Source organism: Pan troglodytes, chromosome 2 (genome assembly GCF_028858775.2).
Source record: "Pan troglodytes isolate AG18354 chromosome 2, NHGRI_mPanTro3-v2.0_pri, whole genome shotgun sequence".
In the NCBI taxonomy this organism is placed as follows: domain Eukaryota; kingdom Metazoa; phylum Chordata; class Mammalia; order Primates; family Hominidae; genus Pan; species Pan troglodytes.
Genome location: NC_086015.1, coordinates 196,775,502 through 196,803,444, shown reverse-complemented (window position 1 = coordinate 196,803,444; position 27,943 = coordinate 196,775,502). Strand labels below are relative to the sequence as shown.

At 39.2% G+C, this 27,943-nt stretch overlaps 1 protein-coding gene across 7 annotated transcripts in view; it reads right to left on the bottom strand.

The window, feature by feature from the left end:
* Positions 1-27,943, bottom strand: part of OPA1 (OPA1 mitochondrial dynamin like GTPase) — a 104,616-nt gene that overhangs the window by 73,183 nt on the left and 3,490 nt on the right. For 2 of the 7 annotated variants that reach the window (XM_063807437.1, XM_063807438.1), the window contains exons 2-6: positions 21,073-21,130; positions 9,600-9,918; positions 8,866-8,962; positions 7,348-7,455; positions 5,701-5,768 (exon numbers count right to left, since the gene is read on the bottom strand). In XM_063807437.1, coding sequence (XP_063663507.1) covers positions 5,701-5,768; positions 7,348-7,455; positions 8,866-8,941 — 252 coding nt within the window. In that variant the 5' untranslated portion in view covers positions 8,942-8,962; positions 9,600-9,918; positions 21,073-21,130. Of the gene's footprint in view, positions 1-5,700; positions 5,769-6,795; positions 6,850-7,347; positions 7,456-8,865; positions 8,963-9,599; positions 9,919-21,072; positions 21,131-27,943 lie in introns of all 7 variants that reach the window. The other 5 variants (XM_003310178.7, XM_003310179.7, XM_003310176.7 and 2 more) reach the window with 3 other exon arrangements.

Sequence of the window (27,943 nt, the reverse complement as noted above, 5' to 3'; positions counted from 1 at the left end):
CATGTCTTTAAATAAATCAGTTTTATGATCATTAACAAACCTATCAAAGAAAGACAATGCTAACTACTATCCTCATCATTCTCATAATTTTTACCTTTAAAAAAAAATTATTGCTTTATCAAGCAGAAAGAGTAACCTGATTTTCTTTCATTTGATCATTTATCACAATCCTTTATTCAAATTATCCAAGTGTTCAAATTTCTCAAACAATTCCCTTTAAAGAAGGCTTCCTATGTTGGTTTATACAGTAGTGTACCTGCTGTATTTACATACCACTAGTATTCTAATTTATAAAATCCCAAAGCCGTGAGAAAATATTCCACATTTCTTTCTTAAGACTAGTCAAGAGCAATAGTGAGAAGGGAGCAAAGAGTAGAACAAAGAGTTCAATCTGTAACTGACTGTGATTAATCAATTGAGATAACTCATTCCCTTTGGATCAGCCATATTCCACATTTCTCACTCGCGTCTATAAGGCACACAATGCTTTTTTTTTATAGCTTAAAAATTCCTCTCAAATTCACTGCTTATGTATATACACAACTGCATGGTAAATACTCCAATCATCTATTAGATTTCAAGAAAACACTCTAGGGACATGTCTCTTTCCTTCCATGCCTGTTACTAAAGCACTATTATATGTAAAGATAGTTGAAATGAACTGAAATTGACCTCCTGAAAAAGTAGGAAGAAAACAAGAATTAGACATAGAAAAGCTATTTACATACTACACTTATACCAAGGTTACCTGTCTTTGATTTTGTGCACCAGTCTTACCCTAAATACTAAGTGATGGCCACACAGCCTCTAAGCTAAGGCCATGTGGAACAGGAAGAGGAAGAAATCTTTGTACCTACTGTGCAAGATACACTCCTCAGATGTACAAACCACATTTTTCAATAAATATTTTCCCAAGCTTAGACATTTTTCTTTCAAGAAATGGCACAAAAATAATTTTTAAAACAATGTATATAATATATAAAATACAGTAGTATTTATAAATAACAATAAATAATCATTAACAATCACAGATGATATAGTCTCTTAATATCTCCTGACTCCTGGCTATTGTCAGTTTGACACTGCAGATCTCAATCTCTCATCTCTCTCTTTTTAAATCTCCATCTCTGAATCAGCTTCCTTATCTCAGTCTCATTTCATGTACAAAGTCCTCAGGTTTTTTTTAATTATAACATCAGATCAAGAAAATTAGTAATAACTCCAGAAACCAAAATATCAATGAAAATACTGTGCTAACCTAAAAGTTAATGAGTTTGGTAGAGAAGAGTTTAAGTAATCTTGATATATTATACTATGGTCTGAATTTTTGTCTCCCACAATTCATATGTTGAAACCTAGCCTCACAATGTGATAGTATTGAGAGGTGGGGCCTTTGGGAGGTGATGAGGTCATGAGGTTTCTGGAGTTATTGGCCTTACAAAAAAAGGCCAGAGCTGCCTGGCCCCTTTTGCTATGTAAGGATATAGGGAGAAGGCATCATCTATGAAGCCAAGGGTCCTCAGAAGACATCGAATCTGCCAGTGTCTTGAACTTGGATTTCCAGTTACTACATTATTTGTTGCATAAGAAATCCCAGAAAAGCAAGTCCTACTTAAGCAACACTGCTTAATTCCAATTCAGAATATCAAGTACATGAACTACTTTTACAGCCTTGTTCTCCTCAATGGTTGCCAAATATGAAGGCCAGGGAGAATTTGCAGGTAATGAGAGCAAAAAATTGAGGGGACCAAAATTTTGTTGGCATCAACCAGATTTATTTACTTTAATCAGCCTCTACTCTACCGAGTTAAATCAATCAACTGATTTTACTAAGACACAAGACTATCCCAGGTGCTCTGAGAAAAAGATTTAGTAACAGAAATGGCCGATTAGATAGTAAGAATGTAAGCCAAAGTAAATAGTGTTTCATATGGCAAGTGTTTTAAACACTCAGAAGAATATAATTAATGGAGCTACAAAGGTTATGGAAGGCTTCATGAAGTGACAATTGAGCTATGCTATAAAGATGAGTGAACACTAAACACGCGGGAAAAAAGAAAAGAGATACTTCAGCTGGGGAGGTACAACATAAACCATAAAATTAAGAATCAGACGGCTGGTTGCTCACGCCTGTAATCCCAACACTTTGGGAGGCAGAGGTGGACGGACCATGAGGTCAAGAGATCAAGACCATCCTGGCCAACCTGGTGAAACCCTGTCTCTATTAAAAATACAAAAATTAGCTAGGCGTGGTGGCGGGAGCCTGTAATCCCAGCTACTTGGGAGGCTGAGGCAGGAGAATCGCTTGAACCCGGGAGGCAGAGGTTGCAGTGGGCCAAGATCGTACCACTGTACTCCAGCCGGGTGACAGAGTGAGACTCCGTCTCAAAAAAAAAAAAAAAAAAAAGAATAAGAGTAATATGTTGCAAGAAAGAACATTAATGTATTATAATTTAATAATTATACTTAAAACAATACTACTACTTTTCATGATTTGGGCCATGAAAAAGTCCTTCAAATATTTTCTATAAATTATAAATGTGCTTGTTGCCTTCTGAATCGCCATATTTCTTACTTCTGTGAGATGCTTATGACCAATCAGAAACATGATAGAACAAAAGCACAGAAAATAAAATGTCTCATTTTGCAAATCAATTTCACTGGAACACAATAATCTTACAGAATCTAAAAAAGGGAATGAACTAAGTGGTCTTGTCACCGGTATATATGATGACTGATATACAGCAATCTGCTGACTCCCAAATTAAATTAGTCCAATTCTCTAAAGTAGGCAGCACTTCGATTCATCTTCAGGTAGTTCTGAAGGTCTCCAAGTCTCAGTAATATTCAGTTCACATCAAGGGCTATGTCTTTTTTCCTCCAGTGGACATACGTTTTCAAATTTTTGATTAACAAGAAGCATTTATTAAGAGGTGGTTTTAATGTATGTCAATCATACCTCAAGATAGTAGTGTAAGGTTAAAAATGGTTGGTTTTACTATTTTTTTCAATGTTTCATTAATCAAATCATATCAGAACTTTTGATCAACATGACATAAATAATTCATTAGTGTCCACAAACTGAATGGATATAAATCCAGGCTAAACCAAAGAAACTTGATTAATTCGTTAGCCGTGCAGCATTATGTGGAAATCTATGCTTTCTGTAGACTTTTTGAAGACCGGTATTATAACTTTCCAGGACACCTAAAACTCCAGTAGTAACCCCAGGCTGGGAATCACAGGTTATCGGTTCATCATGTTTATTCTGTCTGACTGAAGTCAAACTATCTGTGTTCCCCTCAGCTCCCCGTCACTTTCACTTCAGTTGATTCTGAATGGTCCTAACTGTTCTGCTAGTTGCCGCACTTCTCCAGATGTGTTTTCCTATTAGAAAGGACAAATCTTTTCTTTAGTTCTAGTTGTAGAAATGTTTTTCAATTATTATTACTTTTTAAAAAAGCTGATTCACATGTACTTTTACATTTCTAGTAGAAGTCTAGCCAGAAACTTTGTTACAAACCTGACAACCATTAAACTAATACTTGACTGCTTCAAACTCTAAACACTGTTTAAATCTGGGGCTTTCAGCCCTCAGATTGAACCAGTTAAAAAAGTATTCAGCTAAAGCCTGGCCACCTTACCACCTCTGATTATTGCCCACATTTTCAAACTTGATGTCAGAGTGATTTCAAAAAGGGTACTGCTAAGCTAAGGTCTCTCTTTGCATGCTTACATTCCACCATCAATTTGTACACAAGTCTCAAAATCACTCAGTTTAGCTGAGTGACTCATCATTCTCAAGCATCACAAGTAACAGCCAAGCTTTGCAAACACAATGCTGCATATTATTAATAACAGAATTTGAAATCATCAGTTGGGGCTTGAGACACATTTTTGGATAGTAAATTTTTATAGTAGCATTTGCTATAATTTGACTTAACCAGTAATGAAAGTAGCTTAATTACAACTCTAGATTCAGTATGTGTAACAAATAGTTAAAAAAAAAATTGGTAAGTCTTTAATGGGGAAAATAAGCACCATAAATTGAGAAAAAGTTAAAAGGAAATAGTTTACAAGGACATTTATTGTCAAACAAGCAAATCAAAACAAGCAAAGAGTAAATTAGAACATAATGTAATAAATTTAATTCCACGTCTACTGTATAAAATAAAATCTGTAAATATAATTAAATTGCCAAAAATAATTATCTGGCTTCTTTTCTATTGCAGAGCTTCTGTTCAATTACTGATTATTCATCTATGACCTTAGCAGGGTTTTAAGGGAATTATCTGAGTCAGGCCCTGAAACAGGTTTTTCATTCACCAAAGTGATCCTAGGCCATAAGAGAGAAAGCAGACATACAGACTTCTCCTAACCAATTTGGCAAACAGAAATCTTGTCACTCAAAGAACCACACTACCACACCTGTAACAAAGGCTCCTTCTCCCCATTAGATTAGCTCTTCTCTCCACAGTAAATTTAATTGCCTTAAGGGCTAAGGCCTTCACTCAAAATAAGCCACGAATATTAGGCTAATTTCTACTTATTTTTTTTCCCCCAGTAGCATGAACAATCAAGAGTGTCCTTTGGTTAAAATAATGTCAATGCAAAAGAGGGTCAAAAAAGATCAAATCAAAAGACAAACACACGTACATACATTTTGACATACATTTTTCTCCAAAAGATAAAATTAAAAGGCAAAAGAAAAAAATCTTTTGAAATATAATTAAAATTTGGAATATAAAAAGTTCAAAGTTGAAGAACAAGGAAAGAGATGAAAACCTATTCATAGAAATTATTTCTTCTTCCTGCTTCCAAAATAAACATAAAATTATTTCTTTGATGTATTAAAACTATAATAACCTCCAGTATAAAAATTACATGTTCCATATTACATGAATGTTAAAACATTCATACAATATTTTTTCTATAAATCTATTTATCTAGGTATTATTTAGAAAAAAACTTTCAAGGAATCAGTTATTTTACCAATTCCAAAAGAATGAAAAAAGTGAAGACTCAGAAAACGTCAGGTAAATATATGAGTATTATAAATACAAACAAAGTATGTTATTCTACCTCAGCAATTCTCCTATAACTTTCATATGGATTTTGTTAATGAATATGTATTGAAAATAACATACCATAAATAACCCCATACATAACTTCGTTAACTATCAATATCAGGGAATTGATTTATTTCCTAATAACACAATTCCTATTCCCTTTCTAGTTTCCCCAAAGTGAAATCTAGTCCCTATACGATGTTCCATGAGCAAAAGGGTTCTGTTGATAAATAATTTGGGAAAATACTGTATGCTTTGACTCCTTGGAAATTCACAATGCGCATGAGTATATTACAGTATGAGAGGTCCTAGGGAAAGAAAAGAAGTCCGCTTGCTTTGTCTAAACGAGCCTTTCTCCCCCCCCACACTTAACAACACAACTCTTTCTTGGGGACAACCCTCGAAACTCATGCTTCACAGGACATATGTGAAAGAAATGGGCTTCTCAATTATATTTCCAGAACTGCCACGTAATACCTTGTACTTTGCACTAAGATTAGTAACAATATCTCTACTTGGATGTTTTTGTATTTGCTTCTCAGATGTTATCATTTTAAAATCTTCCAAAGAAGTAAAAACTTTAAAAAATCTTTCAAGACTACCTACATGAACAATTCTCTTTCACGCTTACCTTTCTAAAATGCTTGTCACTTTCAGATCCATGATCTGTTGCTCTAAACGCCGTTTCTCCTGGAGAACCTTAAAGATAAATATGCAACCCTTTACATTCTCCAGTGATGTCAACAGCCTAAGCTGAATTTCAAATTACATCGAGTCAATGAAAAGGTGAATGGATTTTTAGAGCAACTCAGATTCAAAGAATCAAATTGCCTTTATTCTTATTTTAAGGAACATGACTGATAACCTGTGCAGAAAATAAAAAAAAAAACTAACTATAGCAATCGCAGCATATGTTTAACCTAACAATTAAAAATATATAACTGAAAATTACAATAAAAAAATAAGACAATCTTTGGTAAGGATTATTTAACATGAGAGTACTTACAGTTCAGCCACATACCACTGGCATTACAGACCATGTATAGCAGGAAAACAATTTTTTTTCTTTTTTTTTTTTTTTTGGGGGGGGCAGAGTCTCCCTCTGTCGCCCAGGCTGGAGTGCAGTGGCGCAATCTTGGCTCACTGCAACCTCCGCCTCCTGGGTTCGAGCAATTCTCCTGCCTCAGCCTCCCGAGTAGCTAGGACTACAGGCGTGTGCCACCACGCCTGGCAAATTTTTTGTATTTTTAGTAGAGATGGGGTTTCACCGTGTTAGCCAGGATGGTCTCGATCTCCTGACCTCATGATCCGCCTGCCTTGGCCTCCCAAAATGCTGGGATTACAGGCATGAGCCACCGCGCCCGGCCGGAAAACAAAGTTAAATGTCAACCATGACAGGGCAGATGAGACAAACTAAAATTACTTTTCATTTCAATTATCAAAAACAATTAGATCTATTTCAAGAAAATATTTTTGCTAAGTAAATTTTCTTTTAATAGCTTTAATCTTATAATACACATACATATTTAAGAATTTTAGTTTTATCACAAAATAATTATTTTATTATTTCCACCTAAAGGATAATGAGTTTGCCTAATATAGTTCTGGGGTTTTAAAATTCAGCATAAGCAGCATTATAAATTTGGTCTGCAATTTTATTTGCAACTAGTTTATTAGAAGCATTTAAAAGGCATGTTAAGGTCAGCAAAAATGTCTGTTTACACACCTAACAAGAGAAGTAGGTCAGAAGCTCCTATGACTTCACTAACCAATTTGTGACCTGTGAAAAATCAGTAAAAGGGGAAATAGAAATGTAAAATTTAACAGAAATGAGCAAACAAAGATGTCTGAGATCTCAGATTTCATATTACAATAGGGCAATAATTGGGCAAATATGCCAGGATTAAACTTAATAAATGCTACTCATTATGGTCTATCATACTTAAATTTGTTTTAAAACCACCAAATTGGTCCAACCACTTATGAAAAGCAAATACATAGGAAGTCTCATCTACTTGTCAAGAACAAGTGATATATTTTTTCCCCTCACTAAAAGCCAAGTATGTTTAAGTGCTTAGGAACTGCCATTTTACTGGGCTAAACAAAGATTAAAACCATTGTGTAACAAAACTTTGTGTTTATCTTTTTAAAAAATGTCCTGTTTTTCATTGGTACTAAATATTTTAATTTAAAAAAAATGGGAATAAATAAATAATCCATGTATTTTTCCTCCATGGTTCTTAAATTTTTAAATTAGATCAAACAGCTTCTTCCTTACCTGAGGTAAAAAAGTCCTTCAATAAGCTAAGGCTTTCAACAATCTTGTCAAAGTCTGGTGCTAACTTTACAAGGTCTTCTGAATTAGGAAGGGCTTTTCTAATTTTCTCTGGAAAAGATCAAAACATACAGAGTGTGAAACTAAGAAAATATGTCAGATACTATTCTTACAAAGGGCTAAAGTATTAACTTGTTTAATCCTCATGACAACCCTACAAAACAGCTACTATTATCAACACCATTTACAGATGAGAAACTAAGGTACACAGCCAGGAAGTGGAGGAGCCCGGGTTCCAGCCCAGGCAGTCTAGCTCCAGAATACAGGCTCTCAGCCACTACGCTGTGGTACTGGCAAATACATCAAGTTGAAAGCTCTCCTCATTAATATTAGAAGAACAATTTGAAAGTGCTTTTTTTGCAAATGGATTCGTCAATATAGAACAGTTTTATCTTTATAAATTCTGTGAATAAGTGCAAGTAAAGATTAATTCCACCTCCACATACACCTAAACTAAGAAATCTGACAAAGTTTTTAAAAAAATTTGATGAAAATATATTTCTTAAAGATCACCATGAATTACTGGCAATCATAGCGATCCAATATACTTTTTTCTCATCCACCTATTGAAAAAGGGAGGGCAGTGGCCAACTAAGGAAAGAAATTACTCTGGATACTAACAGACTTTTAAAGAACTTGGCTACAAAAGATAGAGATAACCAAGGTATCCAATCAAAAGGAGCTAGCTAGGTGGGTCACAATAAATATGCTCTGGGCAACATTACATAATGCAGAAAATGATATTATTAATAGAAAGGTTACTTGGCAGCATGGAAATGCTGACAAAATATGTTAGGTAGCAAAAGACAAAATACAAAAGTGAATATTCACCATGATTACATAATTTTTAAAAAGGGAACTAAAATACTATTCTGTGGTAGTATTCATGAAAAGAAAAAAATTAAAAGAAAAAAACTCAAGCCAGGCATAGTGGCTCACACTTGTAATCTCAGCGCTTTGAGAGGCTGAGGTGAGAGATTTGAGCTAAGGAATTTGAGACTAGCCTGGGCAACATAGTGAGACTCCATCTCTACAAGAAATTAAAAAATCAGTCGGGCATGGTGGCACACACATGTAGTCCCGGCTACTTGGGAGGCAGAGTCGGAAGGACTACTTTAGCCAGTTCAGGGCTGCAGTGAGTTATGATTCCAAGACCGCACTTCAGCCTGAGTGACAGAGCAAGATCCTGTCTCAATCAATCGATAAGTTAAAAAGATACTAACCACATATAGTAAGTATAATTAAAAGAAAATGCTCCAAACAGTTAGTGGCAGCTGTGGTAAAATGATGGGCTACTGGGTATTTCTTTTATACAGATTTTTTTCATTGATATTCTATTACTTATATCATTAAAATAAAACCGTGATATATTAGGTTCATAAGTTAAGAAACTATCTCAATAAACTATTTCTCTTTCCTCGAGATGACCAAAAAAAGTATTTTAATGTTCATGATACAAACCAAAATCGATATACTCATCAATTTCCCACACAATGTCAGGCACAATCCATTTATATTCACTAAGGTCCGGTATCATATCTTTCCACTGATCAAAAGTCTAAAAGACAAGAAAGTGTGTCAATCAGATGCTCTGCATGCCAAATAAACACGTAAAGAAAAATTATTTAATTAAAACACATTAATCTACTAAGAATAATGTATGATGTTCAAAACTTTTAAGAAACAAAATTAAGTGGTCTCAGCAAACAAGCATATAAAACAAGTTAACACTCCTCTGTTAAATATGGAAAATGTAAAAATTCAGAATATACTCCTATTTCAAACAGGTTTCATAATTTTGCCCTAAATATTACTGTGAGGTAGAAGGAAGACAGACTGGGAGACAGGACGCCTTGCCTCTGGTCCCAGACCTGCCAAGAAGTGCTTGTGTGAGAATGCCACCTGACTTTCACATCTGTGCTACTAAATGTCTAAGCTCAAAATCAAACCTAGGTGTTCCTATTCCCAGCCCTGTGCTCCTTCCACTAGGCCATTTTAATTTCCTGTAATTATAACTAAGATTCTAAAGGCATCTTCCTATTAGCATCATTAAAACAATCTAGTCCATGGTAGAGACACAAAATAAATGTTTAAACATCCAATTGTATTCCACTACACAAAAGAAAAATGATTTATGCTATAGAAACTTAATCATGATATAATAATTGGAAAACCAGTAGGAATGTCAAGTTCACCTTTTTGGCTGTGTAGCCACCCCCAACAGCCGATCCTAGTATGAGATAGCGAAGTTTTAAGAGTCTCGTAGCTAATCTTGCTGGCCAAAAATTCCTGCGAGGCTGGTAGCCATATTTAATTGGAGAGAATTTCAGTTTACGTAAAGGAAGGTTTGTCAGAGAAGAGAACTGCTGAAAGGATGTCCTTAATTGGGGTCGTTGAAGCTTTAAGGTAGGATGATGTGAATGATAAATGCTTCGTGAAACCAGATGTAGTTTTTGTAGTGGTAAACTTCCTTTTATTCCAGAGCTGTGTTTCACTAAAGACTGGCAGACCTCACTGAAAGAAAAATGAATATGGAAGAAAGATCAGAGAGGGTAACAGTACAAAGGAAATGACATTAAAAGAGCAATATACTAAAGGAAACACACACAGCCCCATACGTGACTAACCACAATGTCACACAATAGTTCACATTTACTAACCATTGACTATGTGCCAGACATGGTTACAGTATGTGCTATCTCATTTAATCCTGCTAACAATCCCATGTAGAAAGTACTAGTATCATCCTCATTTTACAGATGAGGAAAATGTGGTGCAAAGACTTAAATAACTTGCCCAAAGTCACACTGAGATAAGAAACAAAGGCACGATTCAAACCAAAGCAGTGGGACTCCACTCTAATATGTGGGCTATGATCCTGGTCTCAGGAATTGAAACCAAAGAGAGAAATGGCAGGGACTTATTTTATTAACCACTATTCACTGTAAGTAAAAGTTGAAAACAAAAATGCATGCAAACTTTTGCTTTCAAAAACAAAATGTCTAGCAGTTTAGAACACCTTCATCTATGTCTCCCGATCCTGACAGCACAGGGGTGGAAATTAAGGAAGTTAATCAATCCCAACTCAAGCACCTGGATCCCCAGAAGAATGAAAGTAGCAAAAAAGCTCGAAAGGGAACAGAATTTAAATGTTCTACAAAGCTCTACATTGACTGTAGAGCTCCACCCTCTTCTTCCTGAAGAGAATGAAAGGTTACCAACAACCATATCTTAACATACACTCATAGTTGCATACATAGTTGCTTGCTTACTATTAGTTGCTTACTAATAATCAGGGCCAGTCTGATTCTAATTAGTTAAAAAATATTAATTCCTTTAATTACAAGGGACTGGAAACTTCTTAAGAAGGAGGCAGGGCGTGGTGGCTCACACCTGTAATCCCAGCACTTTGGGAGGCTGAGGTGGGTGAATCACCTGAGGTCAGGAGTTCAAGACCAGCCTGGCCAACATGGTGAAACCCCATCCCTACTAAAAATACAAAAATTAGCTGAGTGTGTTGGTGTGTGCCTGTAATCCCAGCTATTCAGGAGGCTGAGGCAGGAGAATCACTTGAACCCAGGAGGCAGAGGTTGCAGTGAGCTGAGATCGCACCACGGCACTCCAGCCTGGGCAACAGAATGAGACTCCATCTCCAAAAAAAAAAAAAAAAAAAAAACAAAGAAGGAGGAGGAGGAATCAAGGAAGACAGGAGCAATGCTGTGAAGAATGGTATGGGGATATGGGGAAAGCGGTATCTCATGTTCCTATACATACCAGACATTACGCTAGCTGTTTTCACTACAGCGTAACTATATAAATGTTAACTCTCAGAAACACCCAGTAAGGTTAAGTATCCTTATTTTACAAATTTTTTTTTTTAAGTATTGTTAAAGCAAACTAAATATGGCCTGAGAAGGACTCCATACTTCTATATTTGTGTTCTTGTGGACAAACCATAACCTAGCACAATAGGCAGACAAAATGGAAAACCTGAGTAGTATGCATCTGTAATAATAGCTGAGTGTTGGCCAATCCCAGTGGCCATACTTTAAGCACTAATAGACTGCTAAGTGTTCAAACTGCATTCAATTCTGGAGGCTGCCTGATTTGCAAAGTGTTTATTTTCCTTGCTTAATTAAACTCCATCAAATTTAACTTGTCCGAAGTTTTCTTTTAACAGATCTGGTGTCAGAAGTGGGATTTGAAGAAAAACTCTGGCAACCCCCTGGAACACCAGGTGACCTGGCGAGGTACCCACTGAGCCCGTTGCACTCACTGGTCTCTTGATTGTAACTGGAGGTCGTGGGTGAGTTTTCTTTCGGATTCCGAGCTCCACTAACTTGTGTTTTGAGCTCTCCGAGTTTACTCAAGCAATACTTAGCCTGGACTGGATCCAAGATCAAATTGGATTCAACAATTAACTGGATTGGATTCAGTTAGAGGCCTCAGACCTCTGATAAGTACCTTATTTAATAATGGGATCATCTCAATCCAAGGAGTCTGGGACTCCATCTTCAGGGACTCCAGCTAATTTTATGTATAAAAATTATGGGCCCAGAACATGTGCATTTTCAGAAAAATGGGTTAACCTCACTAAAGAAAACTTAGAATTAAAATGGCCACAATGGAGAAGTTTTAATTTGGATAAAATTGTTTGCAAGGCATATTAGAAAAACGGGATCAAAGGCCCCACAAATACAGTGGGATGTATTGTCTCATGGATACGCAAAGGCCTCCAGAAGACTAAGTGAATCAAAAAGTGCCTCCTTAAAAGATTCTTTGCAAAAACCAAATGAAAAGCTTAAGCAACAGACCAAGGACATGAAGAAAGAGGACTGTACTTTGACTGATCTAACTCGGACTGTTCCTTCTTTGTCCATCTCTACCTACATACTCTGAGTCCACTAACCTTTTTGTTAAATTACACTTTCACCCTGAAGACGATTAAAAAAAAAAAAAAAAAAAAAAAAAAAAAAAGGAAGTTAGACAGATGTCTTACAAAGTGAGACCTTCTGATCAGCCAGGCCTGCCTGCTGTAACTACTTTCACTCCATGGTCTAAAACTGAGCTTAGCCCCATTGTGAAGGACTTCCCTGGTCCAAGGGAAAAGTCTCAAAAATTTACTGAGGAATTTAGAATCCTAATAGGAGCTTACGATCCAGGACTTCATGAATTTACCAATTTATTCATATGATACTGGGGGCTGGTGAAGCTCGGAAATGGATGGCAGCAGCAGAACGGGACAAACCTGAGTAGGACATTTTAAAGGCCCCTCCAAGAGCTCCTCACAAGAAGGACCAAAAATAGCTAGAAAAATCGCTGAAAACCTTTTACATTCAGTTCCTAAAATTTTTCCACAAAAAATTGGTCCATCATACAATCTTGTAAGCAAAAAAAAAAAAAAGAAAAGAAAAGATGAACCAGTTTCAGATTACAGAAGTCGCTTAGAAATATTTGTGAAACATTCTGGGCTCAAAGTACAGCAAGGAGTATTCCCTGCAGGGGCTGAAACAGCATTAACTGCTTTACTTATAAATGGACTCCATCCTGAACTTAGCAGTTTAACTAAAAAACATAAGTTGCAATGGGAAGTTAGAGATGTGACTGAATTGGTGGCCTTAGCTGAACTTTTTTTTTTTTTTTTTTTTGAGGTGGAGTCTTGCTCTGTCACCCAGGCTAGAGTGTAGTGGCGCAATCTCGGCTCACTGCAACCTCTGCCTCCCAGGTTCAAGCGATTCTCTTGCCTCAGCCTCCCGAGTAGCTGCGACTACAGGCGTGCGCCACCATGCCCAGCTAATCTGTGTATTTTTAGTAGAGATGGGATTTCACCATCTTAGCCAGGATGGTCTCGATCTCTTGACCTCGTGATCCTCCCACCTTGGCCTTCCAAAGTGCTGGGATTACAGGCGTGAGCCATCGTGCCCAACCTAGCTAAGCATTTTGAGAAGACTCTAGAGCAAAAAAAACCTCAAAAGGCTAATAAGCTTATGCCCCTTCAATTGCAACAGTTACAGGGACCAGGAACCAAAGGGACCATCTCATTCTCATTTTAAATCACAATCGGGCGGTTCCAAGATGGCCAAATAGGAACAGCTCCGGTCTACAGCTCCCAGCTTGAGCGATGCAGAAGACGGGTGATTTCTGCATTTCCAACTGAGGTACTGGGTTCATCTCACTGGGGACTGTCAGACAGTGGGTGCAGGACAGTGGGTGCAGCGCACTGAGCATGAGCCAAAGCAGGGCGAGGCATCGCCTCACCCAGGAAGCGCAAGGGGTCAGGGAATTCCCTTTCCTAGCCAAGGAAAGGGGTGACAGACAGCACCTGGAAAATTGGGTCACTCCCACCCTAATACTGCGCTTTTCTGATGGTCGTAGCAAACGGCACACCAGGAGACTATATCCCGCGCCTGGCTCAGAGGGTCCTATGCCCATGGAGCCTCGCTCATTGCTAGCACAGCAGTCTGAGATCAAACTGCAAGGTGGCAGCAAAGCTGGGGGAGGGGTGCCTGCCATTGCTGAGGCTTGAGCAGGTAAACAAAGCAGCCAGGAAGCTCGAACTGGGTGGAGCCCACTGCAGCTCAAGGAGGCCTGCCTTCCTCTGTAGACTCCACCTCTGCGGGCAGGGCATAGCCGAACAAAAGGCAGCAGAAACCTCTGCAGACTTAAATGTCCCTGTCTGACAGCTTGGAAGAGAGTAGTGGTTCTCCCAGCACGCAGCTTGAGATCTGAGAACAGACAGACTGCTTCCTCAAGTGGGTCCCTGACCCCCGAATAGCCTAACTGGGAGGCACCCCCAAGTAGGGGCAGACTGACACCTCACATGGCCGGGTACCCCTCTGAGACAAAACTTCCAGAGGAACGATCAGGCAGCAACATCTGCTGTTCACCAATATTCGCTGTTCTGCAGCCTCCGCTGCTGATACCCAGGCAAACATGGTCTGGAGTGGACCTCCAGCAAACTCCAACAGACCTGCAGCTGAGGGTCCTGACTGTTAGAAGGAAAACTAACAAACAGAAAGGACATCCACACCAAAAACCCATCTGTACATCACCATCATCAAAGACCAAAGGTAGACAAAACCACAAAGATGGGGAAGAAACAGAGCAAAAATACTGAAAATTCTAAAAATCAGAGCACCTCTCCTCCTCCAAAGGAATGCAGCTCCTCACCAGCAACAGAACAAAGCTGGACAGAGAATGACTTTGACGAGCTGAGAAGAAGGCTTCAGACAATCAAACTATCCGAGCTAAAGGAGGAAGTTCGAACCCATGGCAAAGAAGTTAAAAATCTTGAAAAAAATTAGACGAACGGCTAACTAGAATAACTAATGCAGAGAAGTCCTTAAAGGACCTGATGGAGCTGAAAACCAAGGCACGAGAACTACGTGACGGATGCACAAGCCTCAGTAGCCGATTCGATCAACTGGAAGAAAGGGTATCAGTGATGGAAGATCAAATCAATGAAATGAAGCGGGAAGAGAAGTTTAGAGAAAAAAGAATAAAAAGAAACGAACAAAGCCTCCAAGAAATATGGGACTATGTGAAAAGACCAAATCTACGTCTGACTGGTGTACCTGAAAGTGACGGGAAAAATGGAACCAAGTTGGAAAACACTCTGCAGGATATTATCTAGGAGAACTTCCCCAATCTAGCAAGGCAGGCCAACATTCAAATTCAGGAAACACAGAGAATGCCACAAAGATACTCCTCGAAAAGAGCAACTCCAAGACACATAATTGTCAGATTCACCAAAGTTGAAATGAAGGAAAAAATGTTAAGGGCAGCTAGAGAGAAAGGTCAGGTTACCCACAAAGGGAAGCCCATCAGACCAACAGCTGATATCTCGGCAGAAACTCTACAAGCCAGAAGAGAGTGGAGGCCAATATTCAACATTCTTAAAGAAAAGAATTTTCAACCTAGAATTTCATATCCAGCCAAACTAAGCTTCATAAGTGAAGGAGAAATAAAATCCTTTACAGACAAGCAAATGTTGAGAGAATGACAGGATCAAATTCACACATAACAATATTAACTTTAAATGTAAATGGGCTAAATGCTCCAATTAAAAGACACAGACTGGCAAATTGGATAAAGAGTCAAGACCCATCAGTGTGCTGTATTCAGGAAACCCATCTCACATGCAGAGACACACATAGGCTCAAAATAAAGGGATGGAGGAAGATCTACCAAGCAAATGGAAAACAAAAAAAGGCAGGGGTTTCAATCCTAGTCTCTGGTAAAACAGACTTTAAACCAACAAAGATCAAAAGAGACAAAGAAGGCCATTACATAATGGTAAAGGGATCAATTCAACAAGAAGAGCTAACTATCCTAAATATATATGCACCCAATACAGGAGCACCCAGATTCATAAAGCAAGTCCTTAGAGACCTACGAAGAGACTCAGACTCCCACACAATAATAATGGGAGACTTTAACACCCCACTGTCAACATTAGACAGACCAACGAGACAGAAAGTTAACAAGGATATCCAGGAATTCAACTCAGCTCTGCACCAAGCGGACCTAATACACATCTACAGAACTCTCCACCCCAAATCAACAGAATATACATTCTTCTTAGCACCACATTGCACTTATTCCAAAATTGACCACATAGTTGGAAATAAAGCACTCCTCAGAAAATGTAAAAAGAATACAAATTATAACAAACTGTCTCTCAGACCACAGTGGAATCAAACTAGAACTCAGGATTAATCAACTCACTCAAAACTGCTCGACTACATGGAGACTGAACAACCTGCTCCTGAATGACTACTGGGTACATAACGAAATGAAGGCAGAAGTAAAGATGTTCTTTGAAACCAATGAGAACAAAGACACAACATACCAGAATCTCTGGGACACATTCAAAGCAGTGTGTAGAGGGAAATTTATAGCACTGAATGCCCACAAGAGAAAGCAGGAAAGATCTAAAATTGACACTCTAACGTCACAATTAAAAGAACTAGAGAAGCAAGAGCAAACACATTCAAAAGCCAGCAGAAGGCAAGAAATAATTAAGACCAGAGCAGAACTGAAGGAGATAGAGACACAAAAAACCCTTCAAAAAATCAATGAACCCAGTAACTGGTTTTTTGAAAAGATCAACAAAATTGATAGACCGCTAGCAAAACTAACAAAGAACAAAAGAGAGCATTCTTATATACCAATAACAGACAGAGAGCCAAATCATGAGTGAACTCTCATTCACAATTGCGTCAAAGAGAATAAAATACCTACGAATCCAACTTACAAGGGATGTGAAGGACCTCTTCAAGGAGAACTACAAACCACTGCTCAACGAAATAAAAGAGGATACAAACAAATGGAAGAACATTCCATGCTCATGGGTAGGAAGAATCAATATCGTGAAAATGGCCATACTGCCCAGGGTAATTTATAGATTCAATGCCATCCCCATCAAGCTACCAAAGACTTTCTTCACAGAATTGGAAAAAACTACTTTAAAGTTCATATGGAACCAAAAAAGAGCCTGCATTGCCAAGTCAATCCTAAGCCAAAGAACAAAGCTGGAGGCATCACGCTACCTGACTTCAAACTATACTACAAGGCTACAGTCACCAAAACAGCATGGTACTGGTACCAAAACAGAGATATAGGCCAATGGAACAGAACAGAGCCCTCAGAAATAACGCCGCATATCTACAACTATCTGATCTTTGACAAACCTGACAAAAACAAGAAATGGGGAAACGATTCCCTATTTAATAAATGGTGCTGGGAAAACTGGCTAGCCATATGTAGAAAGCTGAAACTGGATCCCTTCCTTACACCTTATACAAAAATTAATTCAAGATAGATTAAAGACTTAATTTAGACCTAAAACCATAAAAATCCTAGAAGAAAACCTAGGCAATACCATTCAGGACACAGGTATGGCCAAGGACTTCATGTCTAAAACACCAAAAGCAATGGCAACAAAAGCCAAAATTGACAAATGGGATCTCATTAAACTAAAGAGCTTCTGCACAGCAAAAGAAACTACCATCAGAGTGAACAGGCAACCTACAGAATGGGAGAAAATTTCTGAAACTTCTCATCTGACAAAGGGCTAATATCCAGCATCTACAAAGAACTCAAACAAACTTACAAGAGAAAAACAAACAACCCCATCAACAAGTGGGTGAAGGATATGAACAGACACTTCTCAAAAGAAGACATTTATGCAGCCAACAGACATGAAAAAATGCTCATCATCACTGGCCATCAGAGAAATGCAAATCAAAACCACAATGAGATACCATCTCACACCAGTTAGAATGGCAATCATTAAAAAGTCAGGAAACAACAGGTGCTGGAGAGGATGTGGAGAAATAGGAACACTTTTACACTGTTGGTGGGACTGTAAACTAGTTCAACCATTGTGGAAGTCAGTGTGGCAATTCCTCAGGGATCTAGAACTAGAAATACCATTTGACCCAGCCATCCCATTACGGGGTATATACCCAAAGGATTATAAATCATGCTGCTATAAAGACACATGCACATGTATGTTTACTGCAGCACTATTCACAATAGCAAAGATTTGGAACCAACCCCAATGTCCAACAATGATAGACTGGATTAAGAAAATGTGGCACATATACACCATGGGATACTATGGAGCCATAAAAAATGATGAGTTAATGTCCTTTGTAGGGACATGGATGAAGCTGGAAACCATAATTCTGAGCAAACTATCACAAGGACAAAAAACCAAACACCGCATGTTCTCACTCGTAGGTGGGAATTGAACAGTGAGAACACTTGGACACAGGAAGGGGAACATCACACACTGGGGCCTGTTGTGGGGTGGGGGGAGGGGGGAGGGATAGCATTAGGAGATATACCTAATGTAAATGACGAGTTAATGGGTGCAGCACACCAACATGGCACATGCATACATATGTAACAAACCTGCACGTTGTGCACATGTACCCTAAAACTTAAAGTATAATAAAAAAAATTTTTTTTAAGTCACACTTTGGAAAATATTTTTTAAATTATATATTAAAAAAATCACATCAAGAGGTCCTAGAACAAGAAGTTCTTTACCCCAAGATGTCTGCCTGTATTGCAAACAACCGGGGCACTGGAAAAGGGATTGTCGGCTGATAAACCTCCCTCTAGGCCAAACTGTTTCACCACTAGAGGGAGCCCAAGAGACCTTAGTCCTCCTGACAATATTCAACTTAAAGGAGGCTCTAAGGGATTCTCCAGTGGATTGCTCCCCGTAATACCTTTAAAGGAACATGGGGAAACAGAGGTTAAAATAAATAGGGAGTTGTGTATAGTCCTTATGGATACCAGGGCTACTCTATCTACCATAAACCCCACCTTAATAAGCCAACAAATCCCTCAGAGTAAAAAGGTCATTTCTGTGACAGGGGTTTCAAATCAAGTTCAAGAGGTTCCCATATCTGAATCCATCCAATTAACTCTGAGTCCCCTTTCAGAAAAACACAGTTTTTTACTATGTGATACTGTTCCAGTAAACTTGGTAGGGCAAGATTTACTTTCAAAGCTAAAAGGGCACCTAAAATTTTCCTCAGAAACAGAAATAATCTTAAGAGTTTTCCTGATTCTCCTGAACTAGAATTGTTATGCTGTCTACAGGCAGAAATTGATAAGAGCGAAACTCAAGCCTGTAATACCCCTGATCTTTCGAAAATACCTAATGTTTATGGGCCTCTTCCCAACTGATATAGGAAGAATTAAAAGTGTAGAACCTATAAAAGTACTAACAGATCATTCTAAACCTTTGCCTAATTACCACAATATCCACTAAAACCTGAAGCAATTTAAGGGCTCTCACCAATTGTAGAAGATTTAATTAAACAAGGACTCATAATTCCATGCACCAGCCCCTGTAACACTCCAATCCTACCAGTTAAAAAACAAAATGGATGAGGCTGGAGATTTGTTCCAGATTTACAGGCAATTAATAAAATTGTAATACCAAGATTTCCTGTAGTCCCAAATCCTAATACTTTATAACCTAATGTACCCACTGATTCCAAGTTGTCCACAGTAATAGATCTTGGCTCAGCCTTCTCTAGCATTCCATAAAGAAAGTCAATACTTGTTTGCCTTTACTTGGGAAAATCAGCAATACACCTGGAGTGTAATGCCACAAGGGTTTACTGAAGCCCCTTCATATTTTCCCCAGGCACTGCATCAGGAGTTAATGACACTACAGTTTCCTCAAAATTCTACTTTCATTCAGTATGTAGATAACTTATTGTTATGCTCTCCTATTAAGGAGTGCCCGGAAATTGACTCAGTTTACCTTTTACAGCAACTTGCATATAAAGGTCACAGGGCTTCAATGGAAAAACTTCAATTTTTTCTTTTCTTTCTTTCTTTCTTTTTTTTTTTTGAGATGGAGTTTCACTCTTGTTGCCCAGGCTGGAGTGCAATGGTGTGATACTGGCTCACCGCAACCTCCATCTCCCGGGTTCAAGCGATTCTCCTGCCTCAGCCTCCCGAGTAGCTGGGATTACAGGCATGCGCCACCATGCCTGGCTAATTTTGTATTTTTAGTAAGGACAGGGTTTCTCCATGTTGGTCAGGCTGTCCTTGAACTCCCGACCTCAGGTGATCCGCCTGCCTCAGCCTCCCAAAGTGCTGGGATTACAGGCATTAGCCACCATGCCTGGCCAAAACTTCAATTTTCAAAAGAAAAAGTCCACTATTTGGGACATGACTTGGCTGCTGAAGGGATTTCCCTCTTACCTGAGAGGATAAAACCTATTTAAAGTTTTCCTCGACCTGCAACCAAAAGACAAAAGGCTTTCTTAGGCTTGCAGGATATTGCAGATCCTGGGTTCCAAATTTTTCCTTAATAGCTTCACCACTGTATGAGCTCACTAAAAATGCTGTACCAGAGCCTTTACCTTGGGAAGATAGTCATGAGCAGGCTTTTAGCCAAATGAAGTTGGCCTTACAACAGCCCCCAGCTTTAGGACTTCCAAATTACACTAAACCTTTCACTTTGTTTGTTCATGAATGTAACAATCAGGAACACGGTGCTAAACACAGGACCACTGCATACTATAGCCTGCAATTAGGCCCAGTCTCTAAGGCATATCCTAATTGTTTAAAAGCAGTAGCGCAGCCAAGCTGGTAGAAGCTTCATCAGATCTGGTTTTAGGAAATGAACTTAATTTGCAAGTCCCACACGCTGTGGAAAGTCTATTAAATTCCAATCAAACCCAGCATTTTTCAGCGAGTAGACTAACATCTTATGAATTACTTCTCCTATCTCCTTCTTATCTTCATCTAAAAGGCTGTAATCTACTTAATCCTGCTACTGTTATCTCTGCCTGATGATGGTGAAGACCACAACGGTGTGAGTGTAGTATCAGAAATAGTGGCCCCTCGTGTTGCTATACAAGATACTCCACTGGATAATCCTGAATTAACGGTCCTATGCCAAAAACTCAGAAAAAAAAATATCAGGCAGGATATGCTGTTACCACCCAAAATGAGTTAATAGAGAAGGGAACTCTTCAAGTCAAGTCAGCCCAACCTGCAGAACTTTCTGCCCTTACCTGAACATGTCATACAGCTAAGGACAAGTCAGTAAATATTGATGGATAGTAGACATGCTTTTGGAGTAGTATGTGATTTTGGCATGATATGGAAACTACGAAGGTTTCTCACCTCTAGTGGGATCCCCATCAAAAATGGACTCCAAACAGATGAGCTCCTTTCTGCTATCCTGTTACAAATGCAGATTGCTGTTATTAAGACTGAAGCTCATACTTGTAGAAATGAACCCAAATATCCGTGAAATGCTTTAGCAGATTTTTATGCTCAGCTAGTGCTGAAACCATCAAGATATGCAATCTGAATGAACTCCGTAAGATTAATCCAAGCCAATTTCCTTATGATGACCTATTTAATAAACAGTGCAACACATCTGATTTGCAAAAACAAAACTGGTATCTAAAAGGATGTAAATTTAACGTGAAGCAAAGACTCACAGAGGGCCCAGACGGCCGCCTGGTCCTTCCTGAATCTTTGAAGCTTCCATTATTGAAAGCTCTCCACAGCTCATCATGGAACAGACAAAGTGATCCAAATTATGAAAAAATACTGGTGGGGTGACTATTCTGAAATTGCTAAAATGGCTTATAATCAATGCTTGACTTGTCAAACTCATAATCCCAGAAAAACTTGAGGCAGTATATTTCCACCACCTGATGGACCATTTGAACATTTACAGATGGACTTCATTCAGTTACCACCCTCAATAGGGTATCAGTATGTTCTTGTAATAGTTTGCATGTTTTCTGGTTGGATAAAGGCCTTCCCATGTAGGAAAGCTGATGCTGTGACCATAGCTAAGAAATTATTAGAAAATGTTTTCCTTTATGGGGGATCCCTCTAAAAGTCTCCAGCGATAGAGGAACTCATTTTACTGAGCAAGTTATAAAGCAGTTAAATAAAGTGTTACTGACACAGTTGCATTACCATTGTCCTTATTACCCTCAGTCTTCAGGAAAGCTTGAAAGAACAAATGGCATTTGAAAACTGAAACTGGCCAAGTTAACTGAATGAACTGAGTTGCCTTGGCCAAAGGTACTACCTTTTGGTTTTAATGGCAATCAGATTCAATCCTGTTGGAAAACATAAATTGACCCCTTATGAAATAGTCACTGGGAGGCCCATGTCCCTAATAATACCATCTCATGCTTCTCCTGCTCTCTTAAACTCTGATATGACTAAATACTGCAAGGCTTTAATGTATTACGCCAAAGTATACTTCCACCAGGTAAAGGAAGCATTTCGAGATCCACCAACTGAGGACAATCAAACCCTCCATGGTCTGGAACTTGGAGACTGGGCCTTCTGGAAATGACATCAGAAGAAGATCACTCTTGAACCTCGTTGGATGGGACCATACCAAGTCCTTCTCACCACCCACAGTGCAGAGAAGCTTCAGGGCTTTGAACCGTGGGTCCACATCTCACAATTCAGAAGGGACCCCTCAGACTCCTGGTACTATATACCCGTTGGAGACTTTAAGGTAAAGCTGACCAGGGAAATCTCTTCCCAGAAGCAGACAGCATCCTGGTTACAGACAGCTTTCCCTAGATCACAGATCAAGACTTTTCTACCACCATGAAAGCCTTATGTGTTTTTCTGTTTTCCTTATTTTTTTCCCTAATCCTTTCCTTTTCCTTACATGAAAATCCATGGGACCATAATCAGTGGATGGCTTCGGCTCGAGCTTATGCTCTAGCGGAAAACCAGGGTAACTGTTGGGTTTGTGGCCTAATGCCAAAAAATCAGGAAATGATTCCATGGGTGCCAGTGCCCCTCCACGTTTCCCAATGAGTCACCCTGAAACCCCAAGGGAAGAATGGAAAGCTATTCTTGATACTCTAAACATCACTAGTACTTGCTTTCCTACACTCATTAAAACAACACTCTTTTTCAACTGATAAAGTCAATCACACCAAATATAAAAAACCAATCCAAGTGATGCCTGCAAAACGTATATTGTGCTTGCAGGCATCACATACTCAAGATTTGGGAATTACTTATGTTAGTATGAGTGATTGCTTGTATATCCAGTAGGGTCTCTTTTTACTAGATGTGGTTATACACCCTTACAACACACTATAAAGGGGCCACAGAAAAGTAAATTTCCCACTGGATGTTATTCAGGAGCTACAGATTCATGGTCGAACAAACCTGAATGATCCCTGCTCAAATACAACTAGGTGGCCCCCTTTTCCAACCCCTGAGGGTCTCTATTGGGTCTGTGGAGAATCTGCATATTCTGTTCTGCCTCCTTGGTTGGTTTGGTTCTTGTTATCTGGCCTGGCCTGCTCCTGCCTTTCGAATTGCTTCCCCTGAAAATTCTCATGATAGCCCTTATACTTGGAGGCCAAAATGATCAATAACTGAAATTAGCACTAGCCTCGAAATAGACGAGGATAAGCTAGTTTCTACCGGGGAAAGATTCCATTGGGGTTCCTGGGGGCTCACTCTTGGTGGTAGTGAAGTACCATTTGTACGGAATTTAAAACTAATTTGTATATTGGGAAAATTCTTGGATTTTGTAGCCAATCAGACCTCCCAGGGTTTCAGATGGGTAGAAGCTACTCTCAGAAAGGCACATGACAACATACATATTCAACGAAAACACTTAATGGAAGATCATGCAGTCTTAGATCTTCTTTTTGCTCAAGCTGGAGGCCTATGTTTGGTGTTAAACAAAACTGAATTTTGTACTTATCCCTCCCTTGATTCTGCTACTACAGAAAGCTTAATTTAAAAGGTGGCTGATACTGCTGTTTCCTTAGACACTGCCACCAAGTACAATAAAGAAATCTCTCAAGAGAAAGGAACCCATGATATGTTTATAGGAGCAACTAACAGTTGGTTTGCAGGCATCCTAAGTGGTGAATGGCAAGCTTGGGTTTTCCAAGGGTTTCTAATCTTTATATCTCTTCTAGCAGGTTTCCAAGTTATTATGACTTGTATTACCAAGGTAACAATGAAAATGAGTACCTCTTTAAGTCAAGCTACTTTACAGCGAACTATGATCCTTAATCACTATCATACTCCAAATGAAGACTATGACCAATCAGACCCTAATACTGCTGAACTGCTTATATTGTCTGAACCTTAACTTGGCTAATTTGGTTCAGTTCATTTCATAAGAACTTTTATTAAGGAGTACACCTTAGCATTTTGATGGTGTCCTCTTAACAGTCATAATAATAGTCCCCTTGGCACGCTGTATACTCTCAAGTCTTAAATGTTTTGTATGCAGCTATACATTGACAGTTGAATGGTCTTACTCCAACTGGATCAGCAAGAACATAAAGAATCATTTAGCTGGTACAAAGTCGTGACTTGTGAATTCCCTATTAACACCAAAGAAGACGTGTGAGACTCCATACTGAAACTAAAAACGACTTGTGAGTTCCACATTGAGACCAAATAAGTCTTTATGATGGTGACAGAGAGTGGTGTCAATGCCTAAAGTTTTGGTCAATCTCTCTAAATGGAGGGGCTGACCAAAAGGGGGGAATTGCTAAAGCGAACTAAATATGGCCTGAAAAGGACTCCGTACTTTTATATTTGAGTCCTTGTGGATGAACTGTAACCTAGCTTAATAGGCAGACAAAATCGAAAACCTAACTTAGTAGTATGCATCTGTAATAACAGCTGAGTGTTGGCCAATCCCAGCGGCCATACTTCAACCACTCATAGACTGCTGAGTGTTCAAACTGTGTTCAAATAAGGCAAACGCCGAGCTGTAACCAATCTCACTGTTTCTATGTCTCAATTCTGATTCCTGTAGGTCACTTTACCTTTTCTGTCTATAAATTTGTTCTGACCACGAGGCACCCCTGGAGTCTCTCTGAATCTGCGGTGATTCTGGAGACTGCCCAATTTGTGGATCATTTTTTTTCTTTGCTCAATTAAACTCCATCAAATTTAACTTGTCTGAAGTTTTCTTTTAATACTATGTTTTGCCCAAGGTAGAATGATTAGCAAATGGTGGAAAAGAGATTGAAACTAGGGTCAGCCAGACAGTAAATCTCAAATTATTTCCACAAGCGACACTTGTGGGCAAGAGTGCGGGAAGCAGCAGATGCAGAAATACATGTGGCCCCAGATAAGAAGCTAAGGTGGCATTTTGGACTCCCTGCCACTTCCTCCAGAGCCGCAGGATGATACTGCACCTTGCTGTGGTTCAAAACTCTATAGGATGAAGTGTGATGGAGGTTTAATAAATAAAACAAAAAAAGAAACCAAAAAGAAAACCAAAAAAGTACAAAAAAAAAAAAAGAATAAAAAACAGAAAGAAGGGTGCAGAGATGAGACAATGAAAGGGCAAGAGACCCAAGGAGCTGGCATAGAAGGCTCATAGGAGGAGTAAAACTGGACTGAATATCCAATTGAAGAGTCACTGAATATAAGGCTGAGGCTCAACTTTTTTCGTAGGCAATGGGGAACTACAGAGTTCCTGAGTAGAATAAGACTAATGAAACATTAATTTAAAGAAAATAGTAAAGATAATGTTAGGTCAAAGTAAATCAGAAGGGGAACAAAAAGGTGATCTTATTTCAGTTACCCAGATGTAAGGGGAAGAGCCTAAAGTTAGGTGGCAGCAATGAGAAAGGAAAAGGAAAGGCAGATACTCGCCAGACTAGCCACAGGAGGAAGGACAAAGGAAAGTCACCAATCACCACAAGGTTTTATCCAGCGTAACCCATGTTATCACTTACAGAGAGGGATATCAACCAGAGAAACAGCTCATGGTTCCACAACATTTAGCTCACCCTTCTTTCAACTACATCCTTACATCCATTTAGTCTATTGAGTCAGAAGAACTCTGGTTCCAATCACATTTCCACTGCCTACTAGCTGCACAGTTAGGGCAAATTATGAATTTTCTAAAGCCTTAGTTTCTTAATCGGTTAAAATGGCATAATAGCTGTATTAGAGAGTCACCGTCAATAATCAATAATCTGATATTTCTTTCTTCTCCTTACCTATTCACATCCTCCTTATCTATTCGCCCACTTACCACCTTAGATTATGCGGTTCATCGTTTCAGTAACTCTTTTGCAAACATTCTAAACTCCCTCATCCTCTGACTTTTCTGTTTGACTTGTCCAACAAAATACAAACCCTACATGAGCCTTATTGTTTTTCTCTCTGCCTGTACCCAGGGAAATAAAGCACTACTGGAGAAAATCACACCCAACTGGAAGCACATCTCAACAGGTCCCTCAAAACTACTTAACAATCCTACTTCATCTCTCTTAGCAATTCATTCTTCCACTCTCTGCTAGGAGAGCTCTTCTAATCTCCCCTCATCTCTCTTGACCTCTCCCAACTCTCAGTAGATGACCTTGCCCTCTACTTCACAGAGAATGGAAGCTATTAGAATGACACATGTTCAACTTCCTCATACAAAAACTATTCACCTACTGTATCTCCACCAATCCTCTTCTCCCTCATGTAAAATTAAGCGATCTTTCTCCCATTAAAGGTGAATCACTGTTTGGAATTCTCTTTCCTCCTGCCCTTTGAGGAATCTAAAGTCAAATCTCTCCTCCCATATTTATTATTTATTTTTGAGAGAGGGTATTTATTTTTGAGACAAAGTCTTGCTCTGTTGCCCAACGTGGAGTGCAATGGCATTATCAAGGCTCACTGCAGCCCCGCCCATCTGGGCTCAAGTGTGATCCTCCTGCCTCAGCTTCACAAATAGCTGGGACTAGAGGTGTGTGCCAGCATGCCCAGTTAATTTTTTTTGAATTTTAGTAGAGACAAGGTCTTGCTATGTTGCCTAGGCTGGTCTCAAACTCCTGAGCTCAAGCGACCCTCCCTTTCAAAGTGTTGAGATTACAGGTGTGAGCCACCGCACCTGGCTATGTCTCATCTTAAAAGGGGGAAAAAAAGTACCCCATTTCCCTGCTGTAGCTATTTTATTAAAATAATAAAAGCCAAACCATCCTGATTTCCATTTCTTTTTTTTTTTTTTTTTTTGAAACGGAGTCTTGCTCTGTCGCCCAGGTTGGAGTGCAGTGGCTCGATCTCTGCTCACTGCAACCTCCGCCTCCGGGGCTCAAGCGATTCTCCTGCCTCAGCCTCCTGAGTAGCTGGGATTACAGGGGCCTGCCACCACACCTGGCTAATTTTTGTATTTTTAGTAGAGACAGGGTTTCACCATGTTGGCCAGGCTGGTCTCGAACTCCTAACCTCAGGTGATCCGCCCACCTCAGCCTCCCAAAGTGCTGGGATTACAGGAGTGAGCCACTGTGCCCAGCCTGATTTCCGTTTCTACCACTTCAGTGAAACAGCTCTTACGGAGGGCACCATAGGCTTCCAATGGCCATTTTGCTCAATTCTGGTTTTATCTGACCTCTCAGCAATACCTGACAATGTTGACACCTCCTCCTCATTGTTGAAACTTCGTCTCCCCTGGGCAGTCTCTAGCTTTACCTCTATCTCACTGGCCACTCATTTTCAGTATCCTCAACTACCTTGGAAATGCTGGGAACTCATCAAGGCTTAGACCTAACCTACTTCTCACTCTCCCTAGGCAATCTCATCTACACCCATTTCCTCCATTACCATCCACATACCCATGTTTCTCAAAATTATGTCTGATACAGTTAAGTTCCCCCTTTTGGTCAGCCCCTCAATTTACAGAGATTGACCAAAACTTTAGGCATTGACACCACTCTCTGTCACCATCATAAAGACTTATTTGATCTCAGTGTGGAACTCACAAGTCATCTTTAGTTTCAGTATGGAGTCTCACACATCTTCTTTGGTGTTAATAAGGAATTCACAAGCCGCAGCCTGTACCAGTTAAATGATTCTTTATGTTCTTGCTGATCCACTTGGAGCGAGACCATTCAACTGTCAATGTACAGCTGCATACAAAACATTTAAGACTTGAGAGTATACAGAGCACCAAGGGGACTGTTATTGCGACTATTAAGAGGATACCATCAAAATGCTAAGGCACACTCCTTGTTGTTATTCAAAA